Here is a 12,500-nt window from a genome sequence, read left to right on the forward strand (position 1 = left end):
TTATCGATATTTGTCTTCTTCTCTCTGTCTGACCTGATACTATTTCGACAACAGATACTAATGATATTAATAATGACGTTTAGTATGATTATTATTGTTATTTACAAACTTCATTTTAAACAATCTAAAAAATATGATAATTTTTAAAACGATAATAATTCTAATGATATTTATAATAATAGTAATTCTAATAATATCGATAATAGTAATAATTTTAATTAATTCATTGATTGACAGTATTAAGATCATTACTATGATGGAAATTCTTGAAATTATTATCCGTGAAATTTTTATCATTATTATTATTATCATTATTATTATTATTATTATTATTATTATTATTATTAAAATTGTTGGAATTATCAGTTATTAAAATTAGTATTTCATACCGAGGATTTACCATTATTGTCAAGTAGTAGTAGTAGTAGTAGTAGTAGTAGTAGTAGTAGCAGCTTTGCAAAAAGCTACCTGAATTCTGCGAGCGTCCAGAAAACGTCTCGCTTTTTGTAATTTCGAAATATCGATCATAGCTTTAAAAGAGAACCTCTGAAGGGAACTCTGACCTTAGAGGCCATGTTAGACGTCTCTGATTTCCTATATACTTTATTACCAATCTCAAAACCATTATGGTTTTTTTTTTTTTTTTTTTTTTTTTTTTTTTTTTTTTTTTTTGAGTAATTCCACTTCCGAGATTTCCAATTAAAACCATCATTCATGTTATGGTTTTAGAAGGGGGGACTTTACCCTGTAGTATCCTCTCCTTAATTTTATGATTATTCCTTTCTCTCATTGTTCCACACGATCCTATTTTTTCTATTTTCTTTTCTTTATTATGCAACTTGTTTCATATGGCCATTTCAAGTAGGTCCTCTCACTGGCCAGATGATACTACATGACACTCCAAAATCAAACCATTGTTCTTTATTCTTTGGTAGTGCCATAGCCTCTGTACCATGGTCTTACACTGCTTTGGTTTAGAGTTCTCTTGCTTGAGGGTACACTCGTGCACACTTTTCTATCTAGTTTCTCTTCCGCTTGTTATTTTAAAGTTTTTACAGTTTAAATAGGAAATATTTATTTCAATATTGTTACTATTCTTAAAATATTTTATTTTTCCTTATTTCCTTTCCTCACTGGGCTATTTTCCCTGTTGGGGCCCTTGGGCTTATAGCATCCTGCTTTTCCAACTAGGGTTGTAGCTTAGCATTTAATAATAATAGTAATAATAATTGGGTTCCTCCCTGATTACGGCTGATTTTTCTTTGCTTACACATACACCGAATATCCTGGTCTATTCTTTACGCATTCTCCTCTTTCCTCATACATCTGACAACGCTTAGATAACTGAAAATTTCTTCTTCACTCAAGGGGCTAACTACTGCACTGTAATTGTTCAGTGGCTACTCTCCTCTCGGTAAGGGTAGAAGAGACTCTTTAGGTAAGGCAAGCAGCCCCTTCTGGGAGAAGGACACTACAAAATTAAACCATTGTTCTCTAAGCTTAGGTAGTGCCATATCCTTTGTACCATGGTCTTCCACTGTCTTGGGGTTAGAGTTCACTTATTGGAGGGTACATTCGGACATACTATTCTATCTAATTTCTCATCCTCTTGTTTTGATAAAGTTTTTATAGTTTACATATGAAATATTTATTTTAATGTTGTCACTCTTCTTAAGATATTTTATTTTTCCTTGTTTCCTTTCCTCACTGGGCTATTTTCCCTGTTGGGCCCCTGGGCCTATAGCATCCTGCTTTTCCAACTAGGGTTGTAGCTTAACAAGTAATAATAATAATAATAATAATAATAATCTCGTAGCGTCGTGTCTTCATTAATCACCTCTTGAGAGCATGTCTCAATAACAACACGGTAATTGGATCAAGTTCAGGGACCCTAGGACATTGTCTTTCTTATTTCATACTTCTTTTTTTATTTTGTTCAAAAAAAATTCTTGGAATATTGTACGAAACTAGTCTTGGAGAAATCAAATGAACCAGAATGTTAGATGGCTTCAAAAGTTACAATATCTCTTATCCATTTCAGTACTAAAATTTTCATTAATTTCCTGCTTTTCATAAACCTAAATCAAAGGCAATGTATATGATCATAGACTCTTTCATTACCTTTTTAATCTGATTTTCTGTAAAAACGTATTCACCTTTAGATGACCAGGAACTGAGGACTAATGTTCTGCATTTACTGTAGTGCTTTTTAATCCCACAATCTTAAAGCCTTTAGAATGCATTGACAGAATTTTATTTTTTCTGCTTTCTTTATCATTTTGGTTTCTGATATGACTGAATTAGGCTGTAGAGCCTCCATCCCATCGACATCTATATCTACAAAAATTATCAACATACGCCTACGACTATGACCACATAAATGAATATATAAAGGTGATGGTAATTTAATCACTTGTTCATCATTTTACCATGAGAAATGAAGACGTTTTTTGTTTCTGATACGATTGAATTAGGCTGTACAGCCTCCTATCCTGTCGACCTCTATATTTATAGAAATTATCCATATAGGCCTACGCCTATAACCACATAAATGAATATATAAAGGTGCCAGTACACTGAACACTTAATCATCCATCTTACCATGAGAAACAAAGACGTTCTTGGCTGCTGGCTGCGTATTGGATGCAGAACAGGTGTAGTTTCCGGAATCGTTGTAGTGGGCGTCAGTGATAGTGAGATGAGACTGCGTCTTTGTGGGTCCTGTCTCCGTGGACACGTTAATTCCTCCTCGGCGGTTGTCGTAGTTGATCATCCGGTCGTTGTGGTACCAGAAAACGTACTGAGGCGGCGTTGGGCTCTGGCGGTTAGGGAACAGAGAACATGTTTTAGCGTCATGGCATTTTATACGAAAGATCATGTGAAAAAAGTGTTAAAAATCTTTGGGTTTTAAACAATAACTGAAGATTTACTCCAGTGTTTTCTAAAGGTCTCAATAATGTGGATTTGAAAATAAACGAGCAATATGCGGTGTGAAGTGCTGAATGCCTTAGAATGTATATGATAAAATTATTTACGAAAAGTCCTGTAGAGAGTAGGGCTCTTCTGCAGTATAGGACCAGAAAAGCAGCCCTTAAAGTAAAATAAAGGGTAACAATACAGAATAAAGAAATAACTTAGGGAACAGCGATGCATTTCATGGTATATAAACACATCTCTCCACGTGAAATAAACATGTAGACCACAGCTCGAATGAGTTATTTATTCCCTTACTTGTTTGATAACGCAGTCGAGTTTGATGGTTGACCCAAGCTGGACGTGATATTCCTTGCCTCCGAGAATGTAGGCCTGTGGTACAACCACGTGGAGATTCACAAACTGAGATATGAGGCCGGTTCCAGTAGCGAGCTGAAATGAAATAGAAAAAAATATCATTTTGGTTCAGCTTTGCTTGACATTGATGAAATTGTTAAGATACTTATCTTAAACCTTTTCAAACATTATTGCCAAACAAATTTCTTTTCGCAGTTTTTACTGGAAAAAAAGATCATTTTGATCTGAAATCAGTTGCTGAAACAACGGATGTTAATGCATTTTCCTGACTATGATTACCTACGATTGTGTTTCATAGATCTTTTACTGGTAATTTATTGAGGTAATATTTATGAGATCTTTTTAATATGACTGTGTTTCTGAAAGTATCTAAATTACGTTCTGGAGGATTTTCATTAAATAGATATTTGATATATATATATATATATATATATATATATATATATATATATATATATATATATATATATACATATGTATATATATATATATATACATGTATGTATGTATATATATATATATATATATATATTCATACTTATATATATATATATATATATATATATATATATATATATATATATATATTTACACTTATATATATATATATATATATATATATATATATATATATATGAGCATATATATACATATATATATATATATATATATATATATATATATATATATTATATATATATATATATACATATATATATATATACATACATATATATATATATATAAATATATATATATATATATATATATATATATATATATATATATATTTATACATATATATATATACATTTATATATATATATATGTATATACATAGTGTGTTTGTGTATATATGTATACATAAATATATGTAGCATATTCTTATATGTGTGTGTGTAATTAGCAAAACATTGATGCCTGCGTATCATAAGTCTAAATCATATATAGTATCAGAAATGACTCACTCGTCCAATGGAAACGAAAATCATAAATTTGCCCATTTTTTTATCAAATAGACGTTTCCATATGATTGAATTGATTTGATTAATAAAATCAGCTCTAATGAAGTTGTCATTTGTGAGAAGCTGAAATGAAAGAGAGTTCATTTCCCTTTCTCTACTAAAGAATTTAATTGAATTAATTTACACTTTATTCTTTTTTTTTATTCAAGCAAGCGTCAAACCAGGTGTAAAATTAATTTCTTTTTTTATGAGAATTGCTTTTGTTTTTCCATTATTATTCTTGTATTGTTTTTTTATGAAATTACAATAACTCATGAAAATATATTGATAAATTGTATTTTATTCATACCGGTACAGAATCTGTTAAAAAGAATATTCAGAAATATTTTATCTGAAAACTACATTTTTTTTTTCCTTTTATTCAATCAAATCTGTATTTCGATGAAGTGAACTGAATCTATCCCGAATTGTAGCAACAGAAAAAAATATTTTTTATTCCAAAGAGTTGATAACAAAAAAAAAAATAACATTAGATTTTATCGAATTATTTCCAAAAGGTCATCAAAAATATTCGTCTAATGAAAGATGACCAGAGTTAAAAACGGGGGAATTTATCCCTAATTATCACTAACAAAATAGGCCGCATGAAATCAAACTTGATCATTGAAAGAGAACATGGAGTTACAAGGAGTTACAAGGATTTTGGATGTCAGGAAGACTTTCTAGTCCATCCGCGAAGAGTCTGCTTACTCTTGGGTAAGGCGATTTAGTTTAAACGTTTAGAGAGTTTTATTCTAACTTATTCTTGAACTCGTTTACCGTGTTGCTTTTTACTACAATCGCTGGAAGTCTGTTCCATGTATTTTCTATTTTGTATGTCAAGAAATTACCAGACTGAGTGGTGTTGTATCTTTTCAATAACAGTTTGTATCCGTTACCTGTGGACTGATTTGTGGTAAGCGGCTAAACGTGAATAGATTGTTATAGTCTACATTTGTTATTCATCTAAGAATTTTGAATGCTTCTATTAAGCGTCCCCTTGATCGTTGTGTTTGTAGATCAAATAAGTTCAAACGTTCCATCCCCCGTCTATGTCCAAATAGTGTTGGAACTAGTTTGGTGACCCTAGCATGTACTGCTTCCAGTCTATCTATATCCTTCTGAATACTTAGTGTGTATTACATCTGCTGGAAGTCTTTTCTACGTCTTGATACCCACCTGACACTCGTATGTCCCGTTGTCCCTTCTGGTGGTGTACTTCACCTGCAGCGTCCAATCGTTCGAATCCTCGGGATGCAGGACAGAAAATCTCTCGTCATTCGTGTAAGTGAAGATTCCCGTCGTGAGGATGTGCCAGTCTCGCCTCCTGAACCACGACACCTGAATACCAAGAGAGGAATAAAGGATGTAAGTACTAAAGTAGGATCTACAAACAAATAAAAGTGAGATGTTTTACGAGTCTAAATGTTTCAAAGGACTTCAAGAGTAAGGATGCTGAATGAAAGTGAACCTAAAAGGTTTTTCTTTTTGATTTCGTACCTCTGAGCTATGTGTGTACTTCTTACAATAAATTTCTCTCACATAAACATATAATACACACACACAAACACCCACACACACACATATATGTACTGTATTTATATGTGTATATATATATATATATATATATATATATATATATATGTGTGTGTGTGTGGTGTGCGTGTGTGTGTATATAAATATATATATTTATATATATGTGTGTGTGTTTGTGTGTTATAGTACAACACACCAACAATTACACGTGTAATTTAATCTAAACAGAATTCATGGAAACCCAGTCATAACTAACAACTAATTATAAAAGATGCATATTTGCAAATGAATTGTTGCATGAGTTAATTCATTGGGCATCGAAATACAATAGGAAAAAAATACAATAATCCCTTTAATCAGCCCGCCTCCACGCGAATAAATATATTACACAAGCCTCTGGAACTCTTTGGTGACGTTTTATTTCAAAGGTATTGCATTAGCGCAAAAACTATAAGCGCTAGGAATTAATGTTTTATAGTATAGATGAATATATTTCCTTGCCGTTGATATATAGTATAGTTTTGGTAGATGGAGATGGTTGGGGTGTGCTGTCTGCATCCTCCAATAGAGATTAGTTCACGAAACGTTTAACGTGACTCCACAAGGCACTAGAAGAGTTGTAAGGCACAGGCCTACATGGCTAAGGACTACGAAGGATGAGGTAGGATATGATGGATGGAGAAATATTGATTTAAAATCTCAAGATATAGATGACTGGTGAAATCTAGCTGGAATCCTTTGCGTCAATAGGCGTAGGGGGAAATGATAATGATGATATATAGTTTTATACATTTTCTTAAACAATAAAAGAGAAAACCCCTGGATATTCTTATAAGTCATGTGGGAATGATGGGAGTTGAACTCACTGGAAGTAGAATTAGGGTTATGGAATTTAAATGGTTAAAGGCGGCTGTTCCACCTCGGTTTTCCTTTACTATTTCCATGTTTCTGGAATTTTTGTCCCGTCACTCATTTTCCCAGCTATCAAACACTGTGTTGAAGCGTCCCTCACTCTCAAACGCTAAAACTCTCTTTACAACCTCAGGTCCATATGTTGGCTGAAATGTCATTTGGGCTCATTTTGGAAATATTTTTCTCGTCAGCTCTCGGTGGAATTGCTCTGTCAGCTCATTAGAATACCGTGGTTTCATAACTAATGAAATTGGACTGAAAGAAATTATAATATGGACTGTCTATCTTTCCCCCTGCTATTCGAAATTTGATCTATATAGAAAGCGTAAGATATATGGTTATCTATGGATGAAGAATCTCATATATTCATACACAATGCATAATAAGATGAAGGAATTTTAGGATTAACATTCCAAAAAAAATTTAAAAAAGATTCGATTTTTTGGTGAATCAGGAAGATATCTTCCCTTTATTATACCCTAATTATAATTTCCTTGGATGTGCTTTGTCATACATTAGAGGGATTCCATTTTTCTTCTTTCTTCTTCTTCTCAGATTAAAAGAGGAAGATATAAAGAGGATCTGAAGATGGTGAGACGATCCAAAGGGAATAACTCCATATCCTGACACAGCTCATTTCCTTATGCCATTTTTGATAGGAAACAAAGAAGATCTGAAGGAAATCTAGATCAGTATTCTCTCTCTCTCTCTCTCTCTCTCTCTCTCTCTCTCTCTCTCTCTCTCTCTCTCTCTCTCTCTCTCTCTCTCCTCTGAGCGAAGCCGACGTCGAAGAAAATCCCAAACGATTCCACGTAAGATAAAATTCAAATCACCTTCTTTAAGTTCAGTGAACTTTGCAGTAATATGCCGGGGAGATTAGCCACCGCTCTAACCCCCTCTCTCTCTCTCTCTCTCTTCTCTCTCCTCTCTCTCTCTCTCTCTCTCTCTCTCTCTCTCTCTCTCTCTCTCTCTCTCAAATCTTATGGAGTGGGATACATTTAATCCTTTAGATATTAACACTTCAATGAACAGGATATCTCTAAACGTTTTATTATGAGTTTGCAATCCGAGATGAAGTAATCTCGTGGACGCTCATTCAAGTATTTCTCGAAATCTTCTCTTAAATGGAATGATTTCAACGATACCTTTCACTCAATTCCAGTTTGACTCAAATCCATCCGCGGAATAGAGGGTCTACTAACATTGTAGTAGAAAATGACAGTCCAGTTTAAAGAGCTCTGGAAAAATATTTTTCTGGTCAGAATTACTTAAATGTAAGCTTCTGAAAGCTATGAGATAATGGAAGATGATATTACTGAATGATTGTTCGACGCAAAGCTCAAAGGAATGAAAGATTCAAATAACATATTTGAAATAAAGAGCATCATGAAATATTTAAAATGATATATGTTGATGATTTTTATAACCAGATAATTTTAAATTCTCTCTCTCTCTCTCTCTCTCTCTCTCTCTCTCTCTCTCTCTCTCTCTCTCTCTCTCTCTCTCTCTCTCTCTCTCTCTCTCTCAACGTGGTGAAAGGGTTTGTGCATCGCCATAATCAGCAACACTGTACTAGTCATGGCCACCCATACCAGGATGATTTGCTGTGGACCATCAGACTAAAGTCATCTACCATCACCAATCCGCAGTAGCCAGGGTGGTAATGGAAATGGCCAAACCCTGGACATGACTAAGGACATGTCTGCGGCCTTTGTCCTGCAGTGGACTAGAAATGGCTTCAATTGTTATCGTTGTTATTGTGTATGTGTGCAAATATATATATATATATATATATATATATATATATATATATATATTATATATATATATATATATATATATATATATATATCTAGGACAATTATTCGAAAACAATTATTCGAAAACAGTTGTTCGATATTAATTATTCGAAAACCAATTGTTCGACACAACACTTGTTTGAATTAACAATTGTTCGAAAAAGAAAGCTATAAACTAGTAAACATTGCTTGATAGTACTCTTATCATTAGTATATACTTTGTTCATTGGCAATGCATATTTTCCAAGAAAACCCAAAAAGATGTTTTTATTTTAAAGGATAAACCCTGCGCAAAATGTCATGTCAGAGTCTATTCGAAGCGATAAAGGAAGAGTATAGCTATTACTGTGAAGGACAAGCAACTAAGATCAAAGGTCTATTGGAAATCCTGACATTTTGCTGAAAAGTGCAAAGACCATGCTATAAAAGTTGATGGCTTGATCAGTTCTATTTTCGGTAAACATAATCACTCTGGAAATTCGACAAATGTTGAGGTACGGAAGTTTTTATATATAGTGAAGACTGACGCAAGAACAACACGAGATTCTCTTGATTTTTTCATGTCTCACGCAGCTGCAGAATTAAGTGGTTGTATTGCAACTGCTCTACCGCAAACCAGCAGCATAAAGCGATCAATCAATAGAGTGAGGCAGGAAGAACAATGTAGATCAGCTGTTTATCATCGAAAAGAATAAAATTATCAGAACAAGATATGAGAACAAGCAAGGGCGAATCTTTCTTGATGGTACCTTCAAAACTGTGCCTGTTATTTTCGAGCAGCTTTAAACAATTCATGGAATGAAAATCGGCTATATCCTACCTTTGGTTTATGCCTTATTAAGAAAGAAGAAACATGGAAAATTTGGTTAGAAGTTGAAACAATAGCACCGACTTTAGATGTTGAGTCTTTAAATGCAGATTTTGAGCCCGCTATAGTAAAGGCAGTTAAGGACGAATTGCCATCTAGCAATCATTACGGGTGTTTTTGTCATTTGCGTCAGTGTGTTTATAGAAAAGTTTATGAATTCTGCCTCAAGAGAAGGTATGACACTGATGCCAAGTTATCGTTAAATATTCGCATATTACTAGCCCTTGCCTTCTTCCCTGCAGATTGAGTCGTCGAAACTTTCAACGCACTAATGGATGAAAATATATATCCAGCCGAAGGTTTGCCTATAGTGGACTATTATGAAGATACCTGGACTGGGCGCCCTAAACATAGGAATATGCGTCGTCCACCTTAATTTGAAATTGAAATGTGGTCCTGTTTTGAAAGGGTACAAGAAGATTTGCCCAATACAAACTACATAATTGAAGGATGTCACCGCGTATCTCTTCAACAAGTCTCTGGTTGTCATCCAACTATCTGGAAATTCTTAGCAGCACTAAGAAGAGAACAAGCCCTGACTGAAATTAAGATCAAAAATTCATTAGGTAGGATCGAGTGTAACACAAGGAAAAAGAAATATCAGAGGTCTGCAGAACGCTTGAAGTCGCTTACTAACAAATTTTTCGAGTATCAGAATGTGATCGATTATTTACGTGCGATTTCATATAATTTCAGTTTGTAAACTTGCAGATAGTTTGTTTTAATAACATCATTTAATTAAATTGATTTTATCAAGTTTTAATCAGAAATAAATGTATGATAATTTCATTATAACCTTTAATACTATTTTTTTCTATTCTTATTAGAAAAACAAAATGAGTGTTTCCAAAATAATTATTTTTTGAAAAACTTTTTACAGCTATGTTTTTTCGAAGAATTGTTAATTCGAACAACTGTTATGTCGAACAATTGGCTATCGAATAATTATTTTCGAACAACTGTTTTCGAATAATTGTTTTCGAATAATTGTCCGGATACGTATATGAATATATATATATATATATATATATATATATATATATATATATATATATATATATATTGACATATATGTATATATATATATATATATATATATATATATATATATATATATATATATATATATATATATATATATATATATATATATTTATTTATATATATATACTGGTAGCAGACACAGAAGAGAAGCTTGACCGACTAGTGACAGAATTTGGAAGGGTGTGTGAGAGAAGGAAGTTGAGAGTTAATGTGGGTAAGAGTAAGGTTATGAGATGTACGAGAAGGGAAGGTGGTGCAAGGTTGAATGTCATTTTGAATGGAGAGTTACTTGAGGAGGTGGATCAGTTTAAGTACTTGGGGTCTATTGTTGCAGCAAATGGTGGAGTGGAAGCAGATGTACGTCAGAGAGTGAATGAAGGTTGCAAAGTGTTGGGGGCAGTTAAGGGAGTAGTAAAAAAATAGAGGGTTGGGCATGAATGTAAAGAGAGTTCTATATGAGAAAGTGATTGTACCAACTGTGATGTATGGATCGGAGTCGTGGGGAATGAAAGTGATGGAGAGACAGAAATTGAATGTGTTTGAGATGAAGTGTCTAAGGAGTATGGCTGGTGTATCTCGAGTAGATAGGGTTAGGAACGAAGTGGTGAGGGAGAGAACGGGTGTAAGAAATGAGTTAGCGGCTAGAGTGGATACGAATGTGTTGAGGTGGTTTGGCCATGTTGAGAGAATGGAAAATGGTTGTCTGCTAAAGAAGGTGATGAATGCAAGAGTTGATGGGAGAAGTACAAGAGGAAGGCCAAGGTTTGGGTGGATGGATGGTGTGAAGAAAGCTCTGGGTGATAGGAGGATAGATGTGAGAGAGGCAAGAGAGCGTGCTAGAAATAGGAATGAATGGCGAGCGATTGTGACGCAGTTCCAGTAGGCCCTGCTGCTTCCTCCGGTGCCTTAGATGACCGCGGAGGTAGCAGCAGTAGGGGAGTCAGCATTATGAAGCTTCATCTGTGGTGGAAATGTGGGAGGTTGGGCTGTGGCACCCTAGCAGTACCAGCTGAACTCGGTTGAGTCCCTGATTAGGCTGAAGGAACATAGAGAGTAGAGGTCCCCTTTTTGTTTTGTTTCTTGTTGGTGTCGGCTACCCCCCAAAATTGGGGGAAATGCCTTGGTATATGTATGTATGTATGTATGTATATATATACATATTTACATATATATATATATATATATATATATATATATATATATATATATATATATATATATATATATGTGTGTGTGTGTGTGTGTGTATATATATAGATATATAAATATATATATATACATATATATATATACATATGTATATATATCATATCTATATAACATCAATAAATGAAAATATCCCACAATAAAAATTAAACAAAAAGCGCACAATCCCGCTATTTTAAATCCAACTATAATCTCTTCATCCACCCGATTGGCTTTTTCACTTTTTTCGCCTCTTGAAATCAACATGACTGTGCACTTTAAGGTGATATTAGTGCCGGAAGGGGCGAGGCGAAGAGAGAGGCGCTGGAAGAGAGCCTCCTCAACCTTTTGTTCCAGAGACAATAGGGAAGGTTTGTGTCAGCGCCTCGTTGCATTTACGATATTCTCTATCTACTCAAGAGATCAACTAATCGCTTTCGGACGGTGTGTGGTTTTTTCTTTTTTTTCGTTTTTTTTTCTTTCTTTTTTGTGTGAATTTATTTGAAACGGAGAGTACATATATAATATTACTTATTTCTTTTGATAGTTGGTGTGTTTCTTTTTTCTTTCTTTTATTTTTTTTTGAGTGTGTGAATTTATTTGAAACGGAGAGTACATATATAATAATATTTATTTCCTTTGATAAGTTTCTCTATTTTCTTAGGTAATTATTGTTATTATTATTATTATTATTATTATTATTATTATTATTATTATTATTATTATTATTATTATTATTATTATTATTAAACAAAAACAAAATATTACCCTTTCATCTGAATGTTGACTTAATTGGTTTAATAACAACAGACTCGGCTCTATCTAGCTTCGTTAATCTCAGTGCCTTTATGAGGGAATATA

At 33.4% G+C, this 12,500-nt stretch overlaps 1 protein-coding gene across 2 annotated transcripts in view; it reads right to left on the reverse strand.

Annotated features, from left to right (window-relative positions):
* LOC137616169 (limbic system-associated membrane protein-like) overlaps positions 1 to 12,500 on the reverse strand; it is a 53,497-nt gene that overhangs the window by 22,647 nt on the left and 18,350 nt on the right. For both annotated transcript variants that reach the window (XM_068345828.1, XM_068345827.1), the window contains exon 3: positions 5,475 to 5,636. In XM_068345828.1, the coding sequence (XP_068201929.1) occupies positions 5,475 to 5,636 (162 nt within the window). The remainder of the gene's footprint in view (positions 1 to 5,474; positions 5,637 to 12,500) is intronic.

This window comes from Palaemon carinicauda, chromosome 22 (genome assembly GCF_036898095.1).
Source record: "Palaemon carinicauda isolate YSFRI2023 chromosome 22, ASM3689809v2, whole genome shotgun sequence".
Lineage (NCBI taxonomy): Eukaryota > Metazoa > Arthropoda > Malacostraca > Decapoda > Palaemonidae > Palaemon > Palaemon carinicauda.